Below are 27,836 nucleotides of genomic sequence, written 5' to 3'. Positions count from 1 at the left end.
CCACCACTGCATGGGGTACCACTAGAGGGCCCCATCAGAGAATTTCTGCAATCAAGATGGAAGATAAGGAATCAGCCAGTCCTTTATAAAATCAAATGAAATTACTACATTATGCTGTAGGTTGCAAATGCAATACCTAACTGGAGGCCAACCACTCATGTTTTATTAAAACAGATTTTAAAGTAGTAATATAAATCAAAATAATTTATTATGTCTATTTTGCACTTCAAAGTACACATTATGTGTACTTCAAAGAGACTTAACGAGGTGCAAGTATCTACAAGATTTCATCATAAATATGTTTTATCATCCACTGATTTCTTTTAAAGAACTGATCCATCAAATACCTTGTATGGGTCAGAGGCACAATTGGTCTTTCTGGTCTTCTTGGAGGCAACGTACCAGGTCTGTTCAAAGAGTTTGTTTTGGGTGGTCGAGGTTTCTTCGGTGGTATAGCAGGAACAGAAGGCTTCTGTAAATCTAACAGCTTTTGCTCTCTCTCTGGTCTTTCTTTAAATCAATTTCCCCCAAAAAGAATGAAGACATTTTAAAGCAAAACTCTCTCACTTATGGAAGTTACAGCTATGGGCAACACCCAATAGAAAAAATATCTTACATCATCTTTATTGTAACGCCAATAAAGCACATACTTTTATTTACTGTAAAGTAATGAAGTGTAGAAAATTTCTCAAACCTAAACAAATTGTTTTTCTATGGGCCACTTACAACACTGAAAACAAATGAATACAAATTACTGCAAACATGTGTTCCACCAATGGGTGGAATTCAGTGTCACATTATTACAAAAGTTCAGTCTGCACAAGGATTCAGATGGAACAATTTGCTCCCTCCACATTGTGCAGTTCTGGAGTTTCTCCCAATCCCTCCCCAGAGCCAATTTTGGGGGAAGAGGAGGGAAACCCCATTGTGCAAATGAAAGTCCTTAGAAGAGTCTTGCAAATCATCAGGGAAAGGTCACTCTTTCAGGAAGAGAAGGAAAAGGCAAGTCCAGCCAGAGAGGGAGCTCTGTGGAACTGTCCTTTGATTGTGCTGCTGCTGCTGTTCCCACTTGCTTGTGGGAGAATGTTTGAGGAGAGCTGGTGGGATGGTAATTCTTCCTAGGCCTCAGACTGACAGAATATCATATTGTGTTCCTCCCAACTGGGGGTTGCTGGGAGAACTGATTTAAGCAGGGGAGAATCACCAGTCTCCAAGGACCACAGCATTTACTAAAATATAAGATGGACTTTTCTCTCAGAAGTAATGCTTCTTACCTTTCTCTTCTGTTCGATGAGGAAGACATTCTGGTCTTTCAGGAGGTACCTTTTTGATTTCATGTTTTCTGTCTGTCGTAGCTATAAAAAAAATCAATGTAATTGTTTAGAAAGGAAATCAAGAATTTGGAAATATGCATTTATTTATTTATTTAGGTTTGCTAAGGCAATATGCTTCATGACAAATGAATATGGGGTTTGTTTCCAAATATGTGTTTGCGCTCTCTCTCTCTCTCTCTCTCTCTCTCTCTCTCTCACACACACACACACACACAGAGAGAGAGAGAGAGAGAGAGAGAGAGAGAGAGAGAGAGAGAGAATTTATACTTAGGACTCTTTCACATGGGAGTTCCCCTTGTAAGCATCTGAAGGTTTGGTCAGTGCCTTGCCAACCATATGTATGCTGGACAGGCAATGCTTGCCAACCATATGTATGCTGCATTGACTCCCATGATGGAAGAAAAGCAGGCTATAAATGTGACAAAGGAATGAATGAACAAATAAACAAAGGTGGAAGAAAGAGAGCTGTGTGTAGGAAAAAACATGCATGGAGGTATGCAGTCAGCCACACAGTTGTGGTATGTAGTCTGCCACAGTTGCCTCTCCAAAGGCAATTATTACTTGCTTGGGCAAATAGGACAACATGTAAGATGTCCCCCCCCCCCCACATTTAGTACATAAAACTGTGGTCAGTCACCTTCACTGCCTGCCAGTTTCGGAAATATTAAATATTGAGAGGATGCATCTCAAAAACAAATGGCTTTTACTTCAATTGTGAATACAATATGGAAGATAATCATTGTTAGTGCTTTTCTTTAACAACCACTAGATGGCAAATGCATGTTACTGCTATAGAATGGTTTTGGGAAGATTGTCTGATAATTACTCCGTCATAAAATTAAAGGTCTTCTATGTCTTTTTCAAAGCGGTAATGAACTAATAACACTCTAAAATGAATTATTATGAATTGATACATAAACACCATATTAATAAGTATACCAGTCTTCCCTGCCTTCTTTAATTTGGTACAATGTTACCAATTCTTCACCAAATGGGACTAGTACTTGGCTAGGCTTTCTTAACCCAAGAATGATTACTGACATGAGCAACCCTGGGATTTCAGAAGCAGTCTGCTGCTGCCAGACAGTACCTGCAATTTAACAATTTTTAAATGGCATGGTGCATAAAGTGATACTGAGAGCTTCCATTAAGAGACAGAAAAGTGGATGTAAGGGATATTTACTGATGCTGATTATAAAGCAACAGTGCATTACCTGATCCTTGTTTGAAGGCAGGAGCTGATGGAGGTGGTGGTTTCTTAGGTCTCTAAAATAAAAAGGAAATGATAACCAGGTTGCTAAAAAGAATTTGAACCAGACAGAACATAAAATCATTCTAATAACTAAAAAAAAAAAAAAATGTTTGTAAAGTCTTTCAGCAACACAGCAGATAAATGCAATTTATGAACATAGTGAGAGAGGAGACAGCCATCATAATTTAGTAAAGACTAGCTGCTACTATATGGAAATTATATGTGACTATTTGCCGTTATGCCCATATTTGCTTAGTGTACAAAGACTTTGTTAAGCAGGAAGTTACTTCTCTGCAGTTATACTTTGTTTCCTGAAACCAAAGTAGATTAATTACAGGAAAGTACTGAAAAAACAAAAAGCCTTGAGGCACCTTAAAGTCGAACCATTTACCATAGCATTTGTTGAATGGAGATCACTTCTTCAGATATATATCTATATTTGGAAAATATATCTACCACCGTAAAGAGGACTTTTGTGATTGAAACACGTATGACACTGTGTTGCATTAGTATTCAGTGTTAATGTTTTAGGGTGAAATTTTGGATCAAATATGAACATCAAATTTTAAGTTATAATGCTCTGCAGTATATTTGTACACTAAGTTTTCTGTAGCTACATGAGGGTAGATTTAATGGGTTTTATATATCTGTAGTAAGCTTTACTAAAATTTTTGATCACCCATTAACATGGGGAATGTAGAGAACACGCTTCATTCACAGAAAGTCCAAGGTTCAATCCCTGATTCCTCCATGTTGTTGGGCTGGAGAGCCACTGCCAGTCAGTGAAGGCAATACTGACCTAATTGGCCCAATATTCTCATTCAGTTTAAGACTCTTCTGAAGAAACAAGAAATCCAGCAAATTACAGCACAATCACCAGCCATTTATTCACATGAATAACTGGATGGAGTCCAGTGCTGTGCAGTGCATGTGCATGTGCAACAGGACTTCCCCTTCCTCTTTTCCTCAGTGTTCCCCCCAAATCTGGTCTGGAGAGTTCTACCCTCTGGAGCACATTTGGGGGGCATGCTGGGGTCTGCAGCAGGGAGGAGAGGAAGGAGTCATGTTATGCTAGTGGAGTCTGTTCTGCTCAAGCACAGACACTGGATGCAACAATGCCTGATTCTGTGCAAATAGAATACGGGCTTTTAGAACAATCTTGCTGAAGCTAGTTTTTCAATTCAGCTTCTTACACCGCAAGTTGAAAAAGCTACACAATGCCATTTCAAGCTACACAAACATGCTGCTGTCCATAAACAAACATTTATCCCCCAAAAAAATTTAGGTGAGTTTCAGCTTTTCAATATTTTATTATAACTAACGTGTTCCAAACAAAAGACACAGGTTCATAAAATTCTCAGTGATAAAGGGCAAACAGATCCTACCTCTTTTTCAAAGTCAGAAATAAGTAATTTAACAAAGTTATCAGGAAATACTCCTCTTCTGCCGTTGAGTTCTCCTTCCCACCAGCCAGTATCAATACATTCCTAAGGTACATAAAGAAGAAATTGATTGCATACATTGAAAAACATGTCTTTTGACAAGGCAGGATTATTTTCCCCTGTGAACTGAGAGTATAAAGTGGGATATATGCAGAACATGTTTTATGCGGCCATGGTGTGTATATTGCTAAGTTTTCATCGGTAACTTGTGGTGTTGGTTGTTTAAATGTGCTTACTAGTCATAGACACATTGCTAGTTCCCTGGTCAATACATTATGAAAAAGGGGAAAGTAGCAACAGATAGCAAGTCATGAGAATGTCACGTATTGGTGGCCATTAAATATTAAAACATTAAAGTAATTAGTACCAATACCACCCACCCCAAACACACCTGCTGTTTATCTGAATTCTATAGGAGTGCACATTTTTGGCAGCACCTTAGAGAGTCAGTTTTTGATATGGTGGGGAATAAAAACTAGAGGGTGCACAAGTGAAGAAAAGGAACCCTTCTGTGACAGGTGTACAGATCTGTCTGTCTTTCCCTTCTCTTCTGCCTCCTTTCATGTGAAGCTAGGCAGAAAAGATGGCAGAGTTGGAAGCGTATCATGTAGAGGAGGAGAAGCAAGACATCATTCTACATCTACATTCTACATTGCTGCCTTCACATTATAAAACACAAGAGTCTTTATGCTTAAATGCTGACTCCTTATGTAACACAATAATACAATAAGCATTTCTAAAAACAAGGTGGTGAGTGTATACATGTTTATGTCTGTATACACACACACATATAGATGCATACTTATACCCCACTTTATGCCCCCATCATGGCACCAAGCAGTAGAAGTGGCAGTATTAACGACATACTAAAGCCTAGCAGCAGACTTCATTCACATAGGCTGTCATGGGCTAGGCTGGGCTGCCGCCACCATTAAAACCACTGCTAGTGACCCCAGGGTCTAATTGGGTTAAGTCTTTGCTACCACCACAGCTCACATATGGCATGCTTTTGTGACTGTGCTGCATGTGAGGGCACTAAAACAGCGGCATACTATGCAGGGAGATGAGAGAGAGGTACCAGAAGACTCCAGCTATAGTGACTGCATGCCCATGAGTCAGATTGGAGGTATGCGCAAGCTACAGGAAACCTAGAAAAGGGGAAACCAGCTTCTCCCTTTGCTGACCAGGAAAGAAATAGGAGGTGCTCTGTGCTCTGGAGAGGGAACTAAATGGGACTAGTACACCAGCAGGAAGCTTATTCCCCCACTCCTTCCTCTAGACCAGCCTTTCTCAACCTGCGGGTCCCCAGATGTTGTTGAACTACAACTCCCATCACCCCTAGCTAGCAAGGCCAGAGCTCAGGAATGATGGGAGTTGTAGTCCAACAACATCTGAGGACCCACAGGTTGAGAACTGCTGCTCTAGACTCAGTTTTAATCCCCACTGAGCTGCCTGCATCATATCTAGGGGACTGGGAGGGGACTGTCAGGCGGTCAGGAGAACCAAGATTTGTATACACTTGCCAGTTTGAGCATATGCTCTTTATAACTCTTTCTAATGAATTTCCTCAAGTGCCATAGAATATGCAGCTTCATTGATTTCTGTATGTTCCTGTTACATTCATACCCTTGCATGGAAATATGTACACGTGAAACTTACACATATGCAAAAAGTAATGGCAAAAAAGAGAGAATTGTTTAAGGATAGCATATGCAACTGCCTACAGCAGAATGACACTTTCTTCTGCATCACCACCATGATCATTATTTATAAAGATGCAGCCATCTGTCTGGCACTGTGCAAAGAAATAAAAAGAGTTTGCTATCCCAATGTGGCTCACGATCTGCATAAGATGAGAAACAGGTGGACAAAGGATTTAACTACAAAAGGAAAAATCTTCAGCTTATATATTAAAAGTTACCTCTGTTTTCATTTTAGAAACACAGTGTACTGGAAGGAATTATATAATGCAACATTCATTCAATGCAATATTTGCCCCATGTCAGATATAGATCCAATGGGCATTGGATATACTGCAACTGTCATTAAAGTCTGAGAGAGGGAGGGAGGGAGGGAGAGAGCGGTTTGCAGGATTGTGTGAACCCCTATTGCCTTTTGTGGAAAGTTTGTTGATTGTGACATTCTAATGGTCAGAGCCTGGCAGAAATGCACCCTACCCTTAAGAAGATATGTAGCTGCCTTATATTCAAGAGCCCTGGTCTGTCCAGCCTAGTGTGGACTTTTCTCAACTGGCAGCAGCACTCACAGCTACCAAATTTCCTCTTAACTAGAGTTGATTGTGGGACGTCTCTACATGTAGCACGAGCTCTACCATTAAACTATGGTGCTCCATAACTCCCTTAAAGCTTTCACATTTTCCCTTACATGCAGCAAATCTATCTAGAACAAGAATATAAATCTGGTTCTTTCCCCCCACAAAAATCTGCAGCTGTCTGAAAGAGCAGTGGGGGTTGCGAGAACCACCTTCTTGGCAACTTTTGCAGTGTAAATCTACCCCCCCTTTGTAATCACTTTGATATGATAATTCAAAACCTCAGCTACAAAAGGCAACATGACCCACAGAGACCTAGTGGGTGGAATGCTACAGTATTAGAAACTGAGAGGCAGAAGCAGGTTTCATGAACAGAAAAGACAAACAGCTACATAACGTGTTTGCACATACTGCATATCAATATGACTAAGGTGCCCTTTAGACTTTATCTAAGCTGTGTAGGAGTAGCTTATCCGTGGGGGAATCCCACACAACCGGGAGAATGATCTGAGGTGGCCAAATGCTTTTTTCCACACACCCATCCCACCCACAAATCAATGGCTTCTGCAGGCCCAGGCCCAGGCATGTGTAATCAGCTCAAAAGATAAGCAGCTCTCACACAGCTGGGAGAATCTTTAAAGGAAGCCTCAACTCAAACGTATCATCAAGGATCTACAGTCCATCCTGGACAACAACACTTCCTTCTCACAGGCCTTGGGTGGAAGCACTATACCTGCTTACATATAGCCTCCCTTCAAGCTAAAACAGCTACTCACCAGCAACAACAGGCCACACAAGAGAGATACAGACACAAGGGCTAGACCCAGATTCCAGTTCTTCTGGCCACGTGTCTATTCCTGCAGTACTATTACAGGATGTAATAATATCATCCACAACATCAGAGGTTCAACTTCAAATGTAATATATACCATCATTTGCCAACAATGCCCTTCTGCCATTATACGTAAAGGGGGAAAACAGACTAGCCTCTCCATAAATAATTAATGGACCCAATTTTGATATAAGAAAGAGCAGCACAGAGTATGCAAAAACCAACAAAGGAATAGTTAAACTTCTCAGGACACTCTGTAGTTGACCATAAGGCAGTCATAGCATAACCAAGAAACTTCAAAAAGAGACTGCAGCATTCATCAAGAAATTCACTGCATTCATCAAGAAATTCACTGCTATCACTTGTGGTCTGAATTGGCACAGTGGACTGTTGTCAAATTACCATGTGTTAACCGCCAAGATGTTTATGTTATTGACAGGGGTTACAGTTCTGTTTACAATTCTTTCCAACCCACCCCATATAATAAAAATGTAGGGATGCCATCATGCTGCAGTTCATGTGGCTACTGACAGGTGGCAAGACAAGGTACAGCATGATGACAAACTGGGCTCTCAAAGCAGCTGGGCATCTGCAGCAGCATCAGAGACTGAGGAGGAGGGAGATGCCGGTGAGCAGGCGGGTGGCCCAGGTTAGCGAGTAAGCATATGGGTAGGTATTGCTGACCAGCAGGTAGGTGTCCTAGGCCAGCAGGCAGTCATCCCAGGTGTGTGGGTGTCCAACTGAGACGAGTGAGCAAGAGGGTAGCCCAGGAAAGTTACAGATATCTGGGAAGATAAAAGAGGGAAGGGGAGGGGGGAGTGATGGTTTTGACAATCCCTGGGGGCAGGTTGTGATGAAGGGACTGGTGAGTGAAGTGAGCAGGAGCACAGCCCCTAGTATGTACAGTATGTCTGTGTGCGTGTGTACACACACCCTTCCAATGCAGGACAGCACTTCATGTACTTAATGAAGCTGACTGAAAGCTTGTCATAATATATTTGTCACTTTTTAAGGCTGCCACAAGTCTCTTGTTTTGTTGCCTGAGACTTGCATGGCTACCCATCTGGAAACTAAAGCATTTTTTCCTCATTGCAAAAGGCTCTCATAGTTCATATTATGAACAGATTGCTGTCATTCTTTTGTGCAATGTGACAGATCTATTAGAAGCCTAACATTAAATGGATAGTCATTAATTTACAGTAGTATGATAACCTATTATTACAACAGAGCTTTTGCACTAAAGAAGAAAGGAAGAGGGTGAAAAAGTAACCTTCCTCCACAAGTTGAACTCTGTTTATTTTAGCTATTCTATTTTATCAATAATTAATATATATTATATCAATGTGTGTCTGTTTTAATAAATAAGTGCTTTAGGAAAACTGCAAGTAGTTTTAAACCACATTGTTAGATAAGAATTTATTTAATTTTCTTGCTATGGATTAATGTCAGATTTATGTTGGCTACTGTATTATGTATGTATGTATTTATGTATGTATGTATGTATTACCCCCTCTTCACTCTAATCAGTGGGTTACAATTAAAATACAAATCCATAATATACTACAACCACTGAGAAAACAAAGCAGCCCTGAATAGGGAAGTTTTTAATTTTTTATGTTTTACTGTGCTTAATGTTTCAATTTGTTGAAAGCCGCCCAGGGTGGCTGGGGCAACTCAGTCAGATAAGTGGAATACTACTACTACTACTACTACTACTACTACTACTACTACTACTAATGTAAGGGTGGTACATTTTGCTTATACCACCTGCTCTTGTTCTTTCTCCGCCCACCCCCACAAAAAACCAATGGTTGAGGCTGATGCAGGCAATGGACCAGATCCTGCGGCAACTTCAAATAATGCCTTACAAGACTACCTATGCCCCAAAACACTCCAGTAAATGGTGGAAATAGTGCCTGTGATAGATCAATACCCAGAGAGTTCAATGCTGTGGCCATGCCTCCCACCATCAGAGCTCTTTACTGACGGAGGGGAGGCACCTTTGACTTGTTTTAACACCCTCCAGGCAACAGATCTAGGGTTATGGTTGCTCTGTAAAAGAGATTAAGGAAGCCTGGAAGATAGCTGACAGAACACTAAGATTTACTGAGAAGTAAATCTTGCTGACTTCAGTGTGGCTTACTCCCAGGAAAATGTACGTAGGACTGCAGCTTGAAATTAATTATTTTACAATTATATTTGGTGAGACTAAACAGAGAAAACAGATATAAAATTAAAATAAAATAACAGATGGGCGGTTGTAACTTACAACTTAAAAATTATTAGCTTATCTTAAACAATTCCTGATTTATTCCATTATATCCTCAGTACTGAATAAACAAATATTTCCCCCCAATAAATAAATGTGCATCTGTGTCCTGAAGGGAAGTGGTTGATTTGTGGAAATATACAATACAACAGCAATCTTGGTTTAATAATCATGATCCATCACAAGATTAATGCCAGGAGTGTGAGAGTGTGCGTATAATGTAAAATTTGAAAAGCCAATCTACCTACTTACCTGCCTTGCTTCTCTTATAATATGAAAATGAAGGATGTAATAGTTTACTGTCTCATAAATGCCAGAGTCTCTGACTCTGTGCATGAACCATGTAACACAGCCACTTAACTGGAAAGAAAAGCACAGTGTGTACTTTGATAGAGCTCTCATTTCACATTTGTCTCTTAGGACACTTCTCCGACATGTGTTTAAATTTTTGGATTTAATGGCTAAACTTCAGTTTTGTTTAGTTATTTGTTTTTTCTCTCTCCGATTAGATTAATTACAGTGCTTTCACTGTTAACAAATAATTTTATCTTGTCTTCAGTTCTCATTTCTAGATACTGCTGTGTTGAAAAAAAGAAAAATCAACAGAATATAAGGAAATAAATGTTGCAAAGACTAAAACTCAATGCATTTTCTTTTGTTATCTCTCTCTCACACACACATGGAATGTCAGTGAGTCAAATAATTATAACCTATCATTTAATTTGATTAAATTCATATGTTAGCATATTTGAAAATCTTGATATGCATGTTACTTTATAGAAGGAACTGCAAAATAACTTACAGTTTAAAAACAATCACTTTTTGTTAGATGGAAAGGTCATCTTTAAGATTTGGTTTTTCATTCCACATTATACGATAGAGCCAAGAACCAAAACAAATGAAGCGTGTCCAGGGAAAATGAGCTACAACTGATCAAATGAAATGTCAGCTAATTTAACTAGTTAAAAATTGTCATGTTCTTTTCCCCTCCCAATGTTGTCAGATTACAACTGTCATCTTCCCTGACCACTGGCTATGCTTGCTAGAGTTGATGGAAGTTGTAGTCCAACAACATCTGAAGTGCCACAGGTCTGCCAACTCAACCTATATTCCATATTAAATATGGTGAGCCAGTAGGAATGCAAAGAAGGGTTCTGCTTCCATATTCAACATGACTGAAGGCAGAGGCAACCCATTTGAGGTTAGTTTCTGGTGGATCCTTGAATCCACTAGCACAGTTTTTACTGACTGAAGAACAAAGGAGCAGGGAGGTGAGGAAACCTGAATGAGAGATATATTACCATGGCATTGGATCCCAGTTATATGGAAGTGACAATCATGTCTCAGAACTTCATTATCATGTTTCTGATACAAATGTGCTGCACTTCATGTTGAAATAGATAATAGATTTCCTTTCAATTTAGCCACCTTATTTCCTGTCATGCAACAGCTCAGTAGCCTCTAAACAAGTTTCTGAAAGATTTCATTTCATTTGATCTTATCTGATGCTCACTGACCTAGTTTTCAGTCTCTTGGAAAAAAGAAAGACATAGTTACATGTTTTCTGTGTGCTCAGAAAATACTAAAAAATAGCAACTCTTGCGCATAAAGTGTCAACATTGTGCTTATTAATGAGGAGAGAAAAATTCTCATATTGATTTACAGAAACTATTCTTTAAATACTTATTCCCCTGAATAACTTGCATGCCTAAATGCTTCAAAATCCAACTCCACCAGTCATGAGTTAAATTATTTGGAAAGGTTTTCCTTTATTTTCTTGATTCAAAACATCAGCAGAAGCCATTTCTAGTTCTAAGAGCACTTATTTCCACACAACTTGCACATGATATAGAAGATTATACCGGAATAACAGGCTTGAAGAGTGTCAAATGGACACTGGTGATTTCAAAGCAATATTTGGAACTGTTTCATTCTATTGCAATAAAGGATTACACAATCCCTCTCGGCTATTCCTCCACCCTCAGAAGTGCAGCAGGGGGTGGTAGCCTCGGAGAAGGTATTTTCTGTCCCACCCCCTGAATTATGGAACTCCTTCCCATAGAAGTGTGTATGGCACCTTCATTATACAGCTTTTGGCGAATGCTGAAGACGCACCCCTAAATTTTGACACTTGAGGACACACCTTATTTCTGTAATTTTGTTTAAAAGTTGTTTAAAATGTTGTGTTTTAATTGTTGTAACCTGCCCTGGGACCTTGGGGTGAAGGGCAGGTAATAAATTTTAATAATAATGAAAACAATAATTTAAAAAATCAAAGCATACCTATTTCTGTGTGTTTGTGAGTTGGCATGTATCAGTGATGGGAGAATTTGTGGTAGGGCTGTAGCAAATCCCATTTCACTGATTTGCTCAATTGGAAGGGTGAGTTTACATAGAACTTCTGCTCCCTGTAACAGCAATTTCAGGAGGGGAGGGATGCATATCATGGCAGCAGCTATTGCTTCCTATCCATTTTCCTTCTCTCTCAACAGTTTAGAAGTCACCAGAGCTCTTGGCTTCCATGCTTCTCTTCCCAGAACCCCCTGGGATTGATGCTAGCATAGCCACACTCCTATTGTCAAGTTTCCTTCCTAGAGTGCCTTGGGGGTTATGTTAGCAGGGACATGCTAGTGTCAACACATTTCTGGGACACGGTGGAGAGGAAGCTTGGCAGTCAGAGCTCAGCTACTGAAGCTGCCATCAGAGAAGGCAGCTTTTAAATGAAAATCAAGTGAGAATAATATGATCACTATTGTGGTACATGCCTCCTCCCTCTGAAAACTGTTGGGGTGTGTGTGTGTCAGAACTGTGATCAATAATAATTTTCTATACACTAATCAGTGTTCAAAACTCCCATTGTTGTAGGCGTGTTTTGCGAGAGGGAATTTCATTAGCGTGAGCAGTTTCTGAGCTCTGGGTGCAGTACTGCACCTAAGATTTCAGATTAAAACTGCAGAGTGGAAGGAAAAGAGGACCAGAAAACCAGAAGGAAAACTGAGAGACCCTTTCAAAGACACATAATGCTTCTGAAGAATAACCAACCTAAAAACTTTGCCTTATGGTCACACACAAGCACTCAACTTGATTATCAAGTGTCAACTGGATTTTCATATGAAACACATGACTTAAAAAAAAACCAGAAAAATTACAATTACCTTATTGACAAGGGTGACAATATCGCCTTCTTTGATTGTCAGTTCATCTTCATTCTGTGCTTCGTATGAAAATAAAACTTTGCAATATTCCTTTACTGAAAGAAAAACAACAACAGTGTATTTCAATATACTGTCCTACCAAAACGCCCGTGTGATTTTGAAACAAACGTATTTCCCAACGTTTTTTCTAGGCAGCTGGTTTTAAAAATGTATGAAGCACTTTAGCAGATAGAGAAAAATAATGATTATTTCTGCAGAAACAGTCATTTGATAAAATTATTGTAGCCAGAACCATTCCATTAAAATACTTTAATTGGAAAGGCTGTGCTCATTTCTCATTCACACTAAGGCTGGGTGCAGCCACTTCCCACGGGGAATAACAGAGCCTTGCTATGCACATAGTCAAGTGGGAGGTCACCATTAACATTTTTAAATTAATAGTTTTTACTACACAAATACATAACAATTCTACATAAACATTCATATTATGCCATTACAAAAAAAAAAAAAAAAACATTTATAGAAAAGAGAAGGCATATGGGGTTTTTTGATACGTAGGGGTACTGTATAATTTAACCAAGGGAAGGAACATGAGTGGATGGGAGATATGGGAGACAAGTTCCCCATAGTGGTCAGCTGAGCATGTCAATAATAAATAAGCAGTAAAACTTATGCCCTATGATTTCTATTTGGAAATGTGTGCACATGAATCTTACTAATGATCATTCTTATACTTCAGTTCTATTTCCTCTCTTCCTTTGATTTGTTACCACAAGAAAGAATTGCTAATACTAGTAATTCAACATTTTAAGTAACATAATTAAATCACTGATTTCCAGAAACGTCTTTTTTTTTAAAGGGGGCAGCAGCTATTAGCAACAAACTTGTCTAAGTAGAAAAGTATGTAAAGTATGAAAAACTAACAATAATTTAGACACCAGATTACAAGTCATTTTCTATCCAATGAAGCAAAGGTAAGCAAACATTTTTAATTATAGGTTTCAGCCATTATTCATTGCGCTAGAAATACCCTACTATTTTTATTTCCTCTTGGAGACTTTATCATCTGTTTTTCAAACACAGAGAGTAAGTAAGAGGTGTGTGTTTATTTCGCTAAGACACACCTGCAAAATGCACATTTTAAGAGAGGAAAAACACAAAACAAATTGGATTTCTCTAAGAATTTAAAGTGCAAGTTAATCCAATATTTGGTGGTAGGGATCAGGTTATAATATAAAAGAACAATGCAGGTTTTAAAATCTGTAAAGCAAAATGTCTTCTCTCTCAGCATCTTTAGCCCAAAGCCCTGTGGCATATTTTCTTTATTATTTTTGAAATTAGAAAATTGCTAAGAGATGAAAGTTCCCCGAATTTCCCCAGACACCTAGATGCTCTGAGCACAAAGAGAAGGGAGGGGTATCCCAGCAGCAAGACCTACCCTTTGTCCTGTTGTCCACTTCTATTTTCGCTGGCTCCTGAACTGCTGTGGCTGTGGGTATTCTTTTTCCAACTGTCTGTAAACATATAAACAACTCCTCTTTATTTTATTCTATCTCAACAAAAAATCAGCAAGAAAGTAATGAACATAACGTCACAATTCATGTCATTGCTCAATACATTGTTTTTTGGTTTTTTTTTAAAGATTAATTATTGACGTTATTCCCTCAGGCCTTACCTGCCAGAATTCCTTTAAGAAATGTAATTGTTTAGTTAACTGCCCCCTTGTGACCTTATAATTGCATCCCATTCTGTGCCAATGAAGTTCTATCCCTGTAATCATATGAAGTATCAAAGCTCTGCTGACAATTGAATATCCCATCACAAGCACTTGCGCATGTTATGCAGTAATAATTGACTATTAAATACTTCCAATCATTCCAAAATGTTTCACTTGGGAGTAAAAAGCTGTGGATATAAGTTGTCAAATAGCTACACCCAAAAGAAACAACACTGCATACATTAATTGGTATATGGAACCCAGTGATGTCAGCAGCATTTGGTCAGATGCAAGAACTACCAATGAAGTTCTGGTATTCAAAGTAGCAACTTCAGTTGAACAATTTGAGATAGGATTATTGACTTTTATATCTATAGGCAAGTGCAGTTCAGCAGGACACTGAGCTTTGGAGCAGCTCACCTTCTTGAGAATTGACAAGACATTGACCTTTCCTGAAAAAAAAATAAACAGCAGAGGAACAAGATGCTATATAAAAGACCAAAATAGAGTTATTCGCTTGCAGAGGTCTACCTTCTCCCCCCCCCCTTTTTTTCTTTTACACTATCATCTAAACACACATAGCCCAGATTTTAGTTGTGGAAGAACATTTTTCAGAATTCATTAGGAAGAAGCAGAGGATCTCAAATGAGATAATCCAAAATTTATGAGGGTGTCGGGCAAATCTGTCTGATGAACTAATTTAATTAATTAGCTAAAATGGTTGCATAAAAGAACGCATGGTGGCAAGGGAGCAAATTGTCTTCTGGCAGGCTGTTTGTATGAAAAGCGAAATAGTTGTTTTATGCTTGAAGGGGCAAAGAGGTGATCCTGCCAATTAAGTCCATTTGTTTTTATACTGATGTCATCTGCCAGAAGGGTTGCCAGATGTTTTCTTTTAATGTGTCTTTTGTTTGAAGTATTGGTTCTTACTCCAGATTAAGAGCCCCACTTAACAGAATGCCCCTCATTTCATCTCCGCCACATTATGTTTCTGACATCTCATAAAATACAGAGTACTATTTTTGCAACCAACTATATTGCCCTCTGATGTTACACAGAGGACACATGAATGCTGTGGTTCTTTAAAAGTCCTTGCCATTCTCGGAAGCATTTCAAAACACAACACACCAAGCACCTCTCATCTCAGGTGTCTGAATTTGAACCTTTCACTATCATCAGGCTTAAGAAAGAAACAAATAAAAATAAAGGTGAAATTAGGGGAGATTTCTGGCTAAGGGCTCTTTGAGATCTTTTATCCTCCCATTTTATATCACAATGAAAAGTCACACAAAATTTACACTGGTAGGCCTCAATGATTATGGAAATCAAAAGTTACTTTTTCCGTGTTTAATAATGGCTTCATATACATCATAAATTAAGCCAACACAATGGCATGGTAATTTTAAAACTATGCAAAGAACTCTAAGATTAAAATGGGGTGGGGCACAGAAGAATGCAAAAGGAAGCTGTGTGCACTATAATATGATTTGGACAGGATTACTGCAAACAACACCCATATTAATCTTGGCGTACATTTGTGGTTTGTTATATCAAGAAACAGCCTATCTACATGTTCTAGACTTCAATATCAACTCCTAGTTTCTTATTTGCACGTATTTTAAACACCAACACTTTTGATTCAGAGATTCTAAGACTAAAAATTATACTCTTTACATCACACTCTTCTTCAGACATGATAATTATGTGGAAAATGCAGGAAGCACAATGGTAGCCTGCTTCCTGTTTATGCCCTCTGTCTTTTTCCAAATTAGAACTTTCACATTCCCACCTCAAATGTGGAGATATGAAAGTTCTATTTTGGACAAGAAGAGTGAGGAAACGAAGAACACATGAAATTTGCACGTTCTGCTCCACAGCATTATCACATCTAAAGATGCTTAAAACAGATTTTTCATTATTATTTGTTATTTATTATTATTCAGCCTGTTCTGATGAATGTACCAGCTATATGGAACAGGGGAGCCTGAGGAAACCTATCAACACAGCTCTTCAAAAATATGATTCAGATTCCACTTAAAGTCTAGGTATCATCTGTCCATTTATACTTACGTGTTTTATATTTTTAGCATGTAGGGCTTACGTGAACGAGTTGCCCACACATGGATGTCCAATGGAACAGGTGGTTGTGGTTTATGGTCTGACCAGCTGCAGTCCCACTCTCTCACCAAATGCAGTTGACAAGTTCATCAGAAGTGGCTCACTGGTTATCCCAGTAGCAATATAGAGTATACAGAGGGGGAAAGAAGAGCTGCTGCTATAGTATAACTTGATTTATGTTCTTTAACTGTGCTGCACATTATTTAACCTTAGCTAGATAGAAATATTTTATCTATTTATTTACAAAATACCCTACATTACATAGTAATCACAGGACCTTTTCAACATAGTATAAAACACAGATGTCTTCTAAAAGTTTGGTAGCTATTTTTCTCTTTGACATCTGGTGGGAGGGTGTTCCACAGGGTAGGTGCCACTACTGAGAAGGCCCTCTGCCTGGTTCCCTGTAACTTGGCTTCTCGCAGCGAGCGAACTGCCAGAAGGCCCTCGGTGCTGGACCTCAGTGTTTGGGCAGAACGATGGAGTTGGAGACGCTCCATCGTTCCTCCGTACCTTGAGACCCCAGGAATGCCCTAACCATCTATGCCTCTAGGGGGGAAATGACACAGTAAGGGCACCCCTACAGAGAAGACTCTATTCCCAATGTCATTCCATAGAGGGCGACATCCATAACCTTTGCCTACATGAGATGGGGTACCAGGGGCTCTCCAGATTTTGTAGGCGACAACTCTCATTATCGCAGACTGCTGGCCATGCTGGCTGAGGCTCATGGCAGCTGGAGCAAACTATTGTAATATACAACTACCCTTTAGATAAATAGCTACTAGAATTTAATCATCTTAGAATCTAGGACCTAGATGATCCAGTGGCAAAGAAATAAGAAGATATCACGAGATTTCGAGAAAAATAAGAAATCTATGAAATACAAGAAATGTGAAGTGTTGCAGTTAAGCCTAATAGCAGATGTTTGAAAGCAAAGTTGGATTTCCTGTGGGGTTTTCTATACCTTACAGCAGGCATAGGCAAACTCTGGCCCTCTAGATGTTTGGGACTACATCACCACTGACCACTGGTCCGGTTAGCTAGGGATGATGGGAATTGTAGTCCCAAACATCTGGGGGCCCAGAGTTTGCCTATGCCTGCCTTACAGGCTTGTGTCTGAACTAAATACTACTGCCTCTGTCCATGGAGGAAAATATACATAACAGTTATCCATCAGTAAGCAAATGACACAGACTAGTAGTTAATACTTTAAATAATGGAAGAAAACTGGTTACCATTCCTTCCTCTGCCTACTACTTCTTTTTTTAAGATAGCTATTCCACCCAGTGATATATTTTCTTTTGCTACCTGGATAAAAATATCCAATGTTGTTGAAGTGATCTGAGCACAGACTTCCAAATTACATGTTGCTAAGTATAATACTAAGCACTAATTTATAGTGTGAGAGGAGCTGGGGTAAACTATGCAGTACAGTAGCTAGAAGGAAAGGTATGGCAGGTGTCTCATTCAGAAATCCTATAATCCTGTTTTAGTTAGCTGTTTACCAGTTATTCTGGAAAGAGAGAGGCCCTTGTACTATATTTTATTCTGTGTTGCTTAAAAAAAGTGATTACACACACACACACACACACACACACACACACACTCTCTCTCTCTCTCTCTCTCTCTCTCTCTCTCTCTCTCTCTCTCTCAACTGGGAAATACTATGTTTGCTTTCTACCATTATATAGACTCTTCTGTCTCCTCTGTACATTCCTCGTTGATGAAAATAGCACAGAAGAGAGAATTAGAACCTTTATGCATTAGATTGAAATACTACTAACCTAATGAAGAAATGGCAAATAATACCCTTTGGCCTATATTGTATTTTAATCATTTGTCTCTAAAACTTTAATGAAATTGGGGTGCAGTGATTATCATCTGTCTACTTATTTCTTGCTCACATCAAGTCTAGTTAGTCTCTGAAATTTCTGGGAGTACCAGTCCTAAATCAACAACAGTTGTTTTCTGACATATATACTGTAGTCTACATTAAATCAAATTGTACTTTGAGAGCAGTGAACACAACCATCAGGCCTGTGTCAGAGGCTTGAAATTAATGCCTAGGTTGAGCAGTTCTCTGTTCTCAGCTAGTCATGCGCACTCATAAGAGGAATCTGGCCAGCATCCTGCTCTCACAGTGGCCAATGACCAATCACAATATGTAAGCTTTTTCAACGCAACTTAAAATGTAAGTATGCAGTACACAAAGCTTAATCATATGAATAGCAGATGCTGCACACATGACGGGCCGACAATTGGCAGTGAACTGACATATATTGAGTCCACTGGATTAACCCAGCCCCAAACTGTAACTTCATTTAGCATAGGTTAGATACAGAATATAAGAACAATGAGAATCAATTATCAATCAAACTTCCAAACCATATTGAGAATCTGTCAAATTGAGACTTCCAGTCATGTTTGCATTGTTCAAACAAATATACAAGCAACTATATGCTTTGGAAAAAAATGTTAGAAGCAGCAGTTGTGGAAGTCTGCTCTCAGGCAGAGAGTACTGAATGCACTTTACGCACAAAGAGGGTGCTTTGGTCCTCATATGTTGTTCCCACTACACTTTGCTAATGAACCACTGTAGAATTAGCATAGACAATGAAATCTGCACAACTGACTTCCCGTTGTGTGGAGCAAAGGTACCCATGTCCACCAGAGAGTGCACTCCCCCTGTGGTCACCATTGTGAATTACAGCACCCAACGGTACCAGGTATAATGGGCGGAGGGGGCTTCAGCTCCCCCAATATTTTTTGGCAAGGGGCAGAACACCCCCACATATTGAAGGGGCCGCCATGCCCTGCCACCGCTGGAGCCAGGTGGTGGCTGGGGCAAGCATGGAGAACAATCTCCGCACTTGCTCGCCCCAACAATTGCCCACGCTCATCCCATCCACAGGGTGGGCGCCACAACCAAGAAGGCCCTCTGCCTGGTTTCTTGTAACTTCATTTCACGAGTGAAGCATTTCACACAGGGTTTTTTTTTATGACAACTGCAACAAATCCTTTTCTCTTATATTAGAAAAAGTTGGTCTGTCTTGTTCCAAAATTATGTACTAGAGAGATAGTCTCAAAAGCCATTTTGGCATATAAGTGGTATATAAAAAATTATAACCATCATCCTCTTGTCTGTTTTAGTTTGCTAATCTCTCAATTATTGCTTATGGTTAAGAAATGTAAACTTCTTCCACTCAGGAGGTTCTACTGAGATTTATCTATCCAGATGATGTGGGATGCAGGAAGGGGACAGCAGCAATTCAGGCAGAGCAGATGCCGTCAGAACAAGCAGAGCAAATCTTATTAAAATCACAGACGAACAAGAACGCCAATGACACAAAGTTAAAGGAAGAAAAGGAGAATCCCAGTCAGTACATTACACTCTCCATTGCTCCCTGATAAAGAAGCAAAACCAAAAAGATCAGAAAATTAAATGAAATAAATAAAACATAAATCAAAAGCTCTTGGATTGCTTGGATTTGCTAAACTGATGCAAAAAATATGGAATATGCTGCAAACTGTCAACACCCAATAATAACGATTCTAATTAAACCTACATCATTTTGCAAATTACACATCATTGGAGTTTCAGAGATATTGCCTAGCTTTTTGTTTACAGAGGTGTACAGAAACAAGCAGAACTAGAATCTTACTGTCAAACTAGTTGTTGCATCAACAGTCACGCCTATTATTCACATGCCTGACACATTCACATCAAAACGGGCCTTTTTCTAAGTAAAATGTATAACTGAGCCGTGGGATGTCTTCCTTCACACACATAGCATATGCCACTACAACACACCTGGGGATTTTGCTTGTGCACGTGCATGCTTTGTTGCTTGGAGTCACATTTCATAACATTTGGAAGCCTGCACAACGTGGGAGGAAATCTGCAGAACTGAAAATCTGACAACACTAATACAGCAGAGAAGTGCCTTAAGCATGTTACTAATGCTAATCGTTGCTAATCTAACTTCTCTTTTTGGTGAGCCCATAGAAGACTACAAGAAGTAGTAAAGAGCTGCAGGTAATCCTCCCAAAATATTTACTGTCATCTTACTTGCTCCCCAAACTTTCAGTTATAAGCTCCTATAATGCACTGACTTTTTTTATTTTAAAGAAGGCTTAAAGGTGGTTAAAGAAGCATCTTGCATTTGCTAGCACAGACAGCAAAAAGTATTGTTGCTCCAGGGGATGCTCTTGGGACTGCTCATCCATCCATGCACAGAGAAGTATATTTTCAAGTAATATCCCTCCGAACCCACATGTAACTCCTATGACACAGTCACATGGTATTCAGCAAGCAGAGGAAACTGAGCCTTCATTCACATGGCGGTTTGCTCTGTTTCTCCAATGATTTCCTGTTATTTTCCACATTATATTTGAGCTTTCACACAATGAAAAAAACCACTTCCAAAAATCTATTAGAACATAATGGAAGTTACAGTTATCTCCTGCCATTTTCATGGCTGAACCTTGAGGGAGCACAAGCATGCTTGGGTGGAAACGGTGGAGTAGTAACAACGATGTTCATAGTTGTGTCACACCACTCCTGCGAAATTTTCTGCAACATGCTGATGTATTGATCAAAAATCCATAGTTCCATAGCACAACAGGTACCGCAGTGTGAAAGGAACATGAGAAAAAAGTTCTGGTTGGGAAAATAATCACACTCTCCTAAAAAGGGAACTCTGCTATCTTCTGCAACAAAATATGTGCAAAGTGTTGCTATGTGAATGGCAATAGTGTATTGTATGGTTCATTATCTCACCAACTGTCATAACTTCTAACTTGGCTGAAGCATAGGGGTGTATAGGGTGTTAGGCGAGGGGTAGTACTTCCGTTGAGGGACGCATTGTGCTTCTTCTGGGATAGGTTATCTACCTTTGGTCCTCACTCTGCACTCAGCTCTTGCCTGTGGCTCCTAGAAGCTGTCAGCATGCAACAGCCTCTGCAACATCCCGGGAAATGGCTTTGACTGGCCAGCTAAACCAGGTGAGGGTAGCCAATGGGTCTCAAACCCTCAGTGGGCAACGGACTTCCCCTGCATACGAATCAAGTCTCTTTTGGATTGAGAAGACGAGACCAGTAGTGGGTCCAACAGTTAAGATGGCAGTTTTTGCATGTGCAGCTGAGGGAAGTGAAGGGCAGATGGGGCTCGTCAACCTGGGAAGGTAGCCCATCTAGGAGAAGGAAAACCCTGATCCTAAACCTCCACTGCCTTGCAGGATATATTTGGGTAGAAGAAAAGGCTCAGGAGTAAACCCTACCCATTTCCGGAGTGGAGTCCCTAAGTTGGATGGCGCTTTGCACATCTCATTCTGACAACTCCTGCAGGCAAACTGGTGCCAAATACATTGCTCTGCTTTCCCTTGGACCACATCAGTGAGGCAGAGGAAGTGTCTTGTCAGCTGGGCAGCCCAGGACCTCCATACACACTGCCCAGACTTGCACCCTGGGGAGGTAACTTCAGTGCTGCAAACGCAGCAGTTTGACTCCACCCCCAGAAGTGTACTCTATTGTCTCTCTCCAGACAAATGGATGCTAACAAAACTCAATGCAGCATGCTATTGATTCAACAATTCAGGGACTGCATTCTCAACAGGATTTGAAGAAAAGGACAGATAATAGATTGTCATCAGGATACTGAAGGCTCTGAAACAACAAGCTCCATTAGTTACAGGACACAAGGTAAGTACCCTGTGGAACTCCACAAGGTAATGCTTATGGGCCAGAACAGGAGTCTTCTAAAACTAGGTTCTGAAATTTGCATGTCATGTAGGAATGGAACCACTGCAGAGCAATAAATGTATCCTCTCCCAAAATTGCCACATAGCCCATGGCTGATGGTACTAAAATCCAGTAAAATTAGAATGGTCTCCCAGTTTATCTGCTACCAAATCTACCAAAATGGCAAAGCCAATTTCTTTTCTAAGACCAGTCTTGAAACTTGACTAAAATGGATCTAGTAGCAGTCATCCAAAGTGACTATGGTAAAAATAAGCCTGTTGTGGATGAAGTATGGGGAGATGGCAATCCAAAAAAAGTAGATAATATAATACAACTTTGCTATTTAAAACTGAATGATCCTGGGACTATACAACTGAAGAGAAATACAATAAAATATCAAACAGAAACTTCGAAACAGCAAAACAACACTTCAACAATCCCTTAAAAAATCATGAAAGGTCAGGAACAACTTCAAATCTAAAACTTCAACAGCAGCTATGCAGCACATCCAATGTATCAATGGTCTATTTTTCTCTCTGACTGGTATTCAGTGGTGACCCTTGGTCCAATAATATTTCCAAAATGCTATTTCATGCACTAATTTTGTGACCCGCAGCATGTTTCATTGAAAATAAATTCTACTGAAATTGAAGTGGATTGATTCCACTTAAGAGTTTAGAATCAGAACACTTTTCTGCCTAAACCTATTCATGTCAACCATACACTGTGTTGAATATGCCTTCAAAGGGCATGATGTTTGCACTCAAACATACACACACTCATTCATTCCATCTCTTCCATCTGCTTACGTCTCTATTTCCCCTTTCCTCTGGTTCTGTTTTTCCCCTGAGGTAGGATGCTCCCTTCTTCCCTGCCCACCTCCAATACAGTTTCCTCCTCTCCGCATCACTCCCTGCCTGTGGGATTTGTGTATGTCTGCGTGCACATGCTTGAGGGTTTTTTTGTACATATAAAATAACATCTGCGTGAATTTGTAACATTAATGAACAGTGAAAAAGGAAACAGGCAGCCCACACATTTTCCAGACTCATCCAAGAGTTAGCTTCTTCCATTGGCTATGAAAAGGAGTAAGAACTGCTGAGAATCTGTCAGCTGCTCTGAAATGTGCAATATGAACTTCAGATGTCTAAGAAGTTATCTTAATATTCCTCTACAACATGTCTATGAAGAGGATGACAAGGGAGTAACTGGGCTTGTGTGCAAGGACTGGGACCTTCATTGTATAGCCATATTGCTGCAGTAGAAGTCCAGAGCTGAAAACTGTACCACAACGATTACAGTGGTACCTGTCTTTAATATTGTTATTCAGTTAACTTGTACTATCTCTATGGAGGGCATAGAGTTTCATATGCTTACAGTGGTACCTCGGGTTAAGTACTTAATTCGTTCCGGAGGTCCGTTCTTAACCTGAAACTGTTCTTAACCTGAAGCACCACTTTAGCTAATGGGGCATCCCGCTGCGCCGCCGGAGCACAATTTCTGTTCTCATCCTGAAGCAAGGTTCTTAACCCAAGGTACTATTTATGGGTTAGCCGACTCTGTAACCTGATGCGTATGTAACCTGAAGGGTATGTAACCTGAGGTACCACTGTACGGAGTTTCATTTGAGCAGGTCCAAGTTGAAACATCAGTGGATGTTATTACGATTACTCCACTTTTCCCACATTATCAGTGCAGTGAGAATGAAGATCTCAACTCAATGTTTCTGAACACAATCCACCAGGAACCTTTTGCACAGACCTCTTTTAAATGAAGCAAGATGGGAAAGGCATAGATAGGTACACTCTTCATTTTAACAGAGCTTGCCTGTAGAAGGAGTGGTTCCAGGTGAATTGTGTCTGTGTTGTTGTTGTTACGAATTAGCAGTGTTTACTTCGATAAAGTAGCACTGAGCGTATGTTGAGTTGCACTTCAAAATATGTCCAAAATACCACAGACATTTCAGCGAGCTATAAAAATACTGTCCCTCCATCTAACTCTTTCTTGTTCTCTATTGTTCCCTTACATACAGGAAGACCCACGGCACATGCTAAGTTGATACATTTATTTAGGGAGCTATGTAGCTTCATTCCATGTTTAAACAGAAGTGACAGACAACTGCTTTTCAAAAATACGAGGATTAGAAACGTATAGATACACAAATATATTACAAAGTTGGCAAATAATAAAGTTTGTAACTCAAGGCAACTGTTTCGTATAATTACACAAACTCTCAACATCTTAAAAATGGCATTTACCAAAATGGGTTTCCGATGTAAGTCTAATAAGTGATGATATTTTAACCAAAATAGTGATGATATTTTAACCAGAAATAATAATCTTTTTCTGGAAGAACAAATAACAGGAACAAATATGTTATTTTGGAAGTGGACTTCCTTCCCTATCCTTTCTTTTTCTTTCCTTTTCTTTTAAATAATAAAATACAGTGGTACCTTGGGTTACATACACTTCAGGTTACATATGCTTCAGGTTACAGACTCCGCTAACCCAGAAATAGTGCTTCAGGTTAAGAACTTTGCTTCAGGATGAGAACAGAAATCGTGCTCCGGCAGCGCAACGACAGCGGGAAGCCCCATTAGCTAAAGTGGTGCTTCAGGTTAAGAACAGTTTCAGGTTAAGAACGGACCTCCGGAACGAATTAAGTACTTAACCCGAGGTACCACTGTAAGCACATGAAACTCTATGCCTTCCATAGAGATAGTACAAGTTAACTGAATAACAATATTAAAGACAGTTAAAAAACTCACACCAAAAGGAGAATATCATAAAACATCTGTGTACATTTACTGATCAAAGGGGGGGGGGGGAGAGAAGAGGCTGCCAGAGAGTTCCAGGACGTTCTGCCTCTGTAGAGGAGCCACTTATTTTAATATGTTACTTATTTCTTCACAAACACAGATGGAGCTGCTTTCAGTGAAAAGTCTCTCACTTCTAACACATCATTTTTAAGCCATGATACAGGCAAAGGCTCTTGTTGCCAAACATCTGTGCTCTACATTACTTGACTCTACATTACATACAGTTGCAGAAATAAACGAAGAAGTTCTTTTTTAAAAATAAGAAAGACATACCTCTTCTCCCATTGTGAAGTAAAGCTGCCTTTCTAGAGATTATAGCAAGCGTTCAAGAGCAGCAAGAGGAGTCCTCCCACTTCCTTGGAAGTGCTGAGCTCACTAAGTCTGGGAGGCCAAGCCTAAAACTGAGTCACACTTTAAGGCTAATGTGAGCTATGAGGAAACAAAGCTTACATTTGTTTACTTGACAGGAAACCTGGAACTTCTTGCAGTTTGCTTCTTGCGAAGCAGTGGTTTTCTCTCCTTTCCAGAGAGAGAAAAGCAAATATAAAAACCCTGGGCTTCTTCTGACAACACATACAGAGAAGCAGAACAGACAGCATGAGGAGCGGAGGGTATAATTTTCAGAACTAAAGATAAAGTACTTTTTAAAAAAGGCATCCAGAAATGAATCCAGAGAAGAATACCTTATTTTAATTTTATAAAATGTTGTTGTTTTTTAAAAAAATGATCAAATATCTATGTTCCTGGGAATGTTTTTGTACTGGGCCAGGGAGCATAGTTTCTATGAAGAGCGACTGAAAGGAACAAGGAAGTGCATTATAAATGTTAATTAAGTTACATTGTATACTAGATGATAGATGTGGCTTCTGTAGTGCTACTATAAGAGAAAACATGGAAATACCAAGGTATGCATAATGCACTAAAGGTAAATGTTAGGAGACCAAACTGGTGAAGAATAATACCCTGATTGAAAACAGACCATGTTTAAATGCATGCAATAACAATTTGATCAGTGCTGCCAATCATGTTTACTTATGCCCTAGGAAGGGGAACACTGAACATTTAATCAACAGAAATAATTACAACCCTGGACTAATTTGTCACACAGACATCAATATGCTCAGCTGAAACTATGCAGTGGAACAGGTTCAGATTTGACTCACACAAGGCAAGAAGCCACCCACACTGAGTCACCAAGCCCAGTTTCCTAAACGATGAGTTTCAGTTCAAGCAACTGATGGAATACACCATTTGGAAACAGCTAAAGTCTAGCCTTCTAGTTTTCCAGTAGAGACTCTCCTCCCTGGAAGAGAGGGGAGTGGTTGTGGGCGGGAGACCGAGCTCCGCCCCTGGTAGGGGGCCTTAGCCCCCTCCCCTCCTTACCTGGCTGGCACCCACGCCCACTGGAGGCAGCCAATCAGGTGCCTCCGGGGGGCGTGTGTAGCAGCTTAATGCTGTGGCGCCAGCTCCGCCTCCTCCTCATTCGTCGTCGTCCCTCAGCGAGTCAGCTTGTTCTTAAAAATAACTGTACTACATTTTCAGAACTCCAAATGCTTAAGAACTCCACTGGATAAATTGCCAGCCTTGGATTAGATATATCCTGTGAAAGCCTGTAGCTTCCCACTCCAGCACCAACCCTGTAGAATAGCTCACTTACACTGTGGGGCTGTCTCACTTCTTTCTTTCCACTGCCACCACTTATTGTCACCTAGGGCAAGGACTGTAGGACTCCCACTGTCATACTGTAATGTACTGGGAAGAAGGGAGTCCAGACAAACAGTCGCTGCCTGATAATTTCAGCCCATCACCCCTCCTGTTCTCCAAGGCACTTTAAAACAGCAGTATAGCCCAAAGGTCAAAACAACATGGGGGGGAAAAAACAGAAACCAGAAACCAGTACAGCCCAGAAACTCATTTTAGAAGTTTATTTGGGAAAGTGGGAGAAACAGTGAGCAGCTACCACCAAAACAAAAACACAACACTAAACCAGAAAGCTGGTCTCTCTCATCCGTGGGCAACATCCAATCTATGCAAGTGCTGACAGTCAGCTGACCATCAGGACCTCTGTGCACAGTGGTCAGCTGATCTTTGCAGCTGGCAAGCTGCACAGCACTGTGCAAGATCTGATTGTCGGGGCTTCTGTGCACAGTGCTATGCAAAAATGATATCATTGTGATGTGATTGACAGGTGGGTGGCCCTACCCACCTGTTAAACAAGGCTCATGGGGGTGTGGAGGAGATAAGGATCTGGCCTGCTGGCTGGATCTAATTCCCATCCCTGGTCTGTGTAATTATATACTAGGTAAACTATCATAGTGAAACTTACTCTTACGATGCCCTCTGCTGTTGGCAACCTCTGGAGTTGGTTGAAGGATGAAGGATGGAGAAATAAAGTGTGTGTGTGTGTGTGTGTGTGAGAGAGAGAGAGAGAGAGAGAGAGAGAGAGAGAGAGAGAGAGATCCACTTGGACTAGATGATCCTTGAATCTATGAAGAAAACTAGAGCAGTACAGTCTGATTCTCATCCTGCTTTTTCTCTTTCACATTAACTTTTCTATGTAGGAAAACCAATCATGGGCTCTCATTGTGGCAGATCCTCTTACCACTACAGTGACACATACCTACATTTCAACTCAAATGAATGCTGGAGGGAGAAGGTGCTGAACAAAGTCATTTTCTGATAAAACACTCTACTTTAAAATAATTGCTCAATGGATAAGATTGGTTTTCTAAGCTGCTATTCTTGTAAAATAACTGTTAAGATAGAGGAACTGATAAAGTAAATTAGAAGCAACTGTATTATCTACTGTTTTAATCCTAGTACTCACGTTTTCCAAGAGCATTTTTCATCTAAATTTGTGGTCTTTGAGCAGGAGCAGTGGTAC

General features: G+C 40.0%; 1 protein-coding gene across 6 annotated transcripts in view; it reads right to left on the bottom strand.

Annotated features, from left to right (window-relative positions):
* The window catches only part of SH3KBP1 (SH3 domain containing kinase binding protein 1), a 135,731-nt gene that overhangs the window by 20,104 nt on the left and 87,791 nt on the right, over positions 1-27,836 (bottom strand). For 5 of the 6 annotated variants that reach the window (XM_077927467.1, XM_077927468.1, XM_028727555.2 and 2 more), the window contains 6 exons: positions 13,995-14,070; positions 12,557-12,651; positions 3,972-4,073; positions 2,549-2,600; positions 1,275-1,355; positions 348-510 (listed from right to left, as the gene is read on the bottom strand). In XM_077927467.1, coding sequence (XP_077783593.1) covers positions 348-510; positions 1,275-1,355; positions 2,549-2,600; positions 3,972-4,073; positions 12,557-12,651; positions 13,995-14,070 — 569 coding nt within the window. Of the gene's footprint in view, positions 1-347; positions 511-1,274; positions 1,356-2,548; positions 2,601-3,971; positions 4,074-12,556; positions 12,652-13,994; positions 14,071-25,225; positions 25,348-27,836 lie in introns of those variants that run through there. The other variant, XM_028727560.2, reaches the window with a different exon arrangement.

This window comes from Podarcis muralis, chromosome 4 (assembly GCF_964188315.1).
Source record: "Podarcis muralis chromosome 4, rPodMur119.hap1.1, whole genome shotgun sequence".
Lineage (NCBI taxonomy): Eukaryota > Metazoa > Chordata > Lepidosauria > Squamata > Lacertidae > Podarcis > Podarcis muralis.
This window is presented reverse-complemented; position numbering and strand designations above follow the sequence as displayed.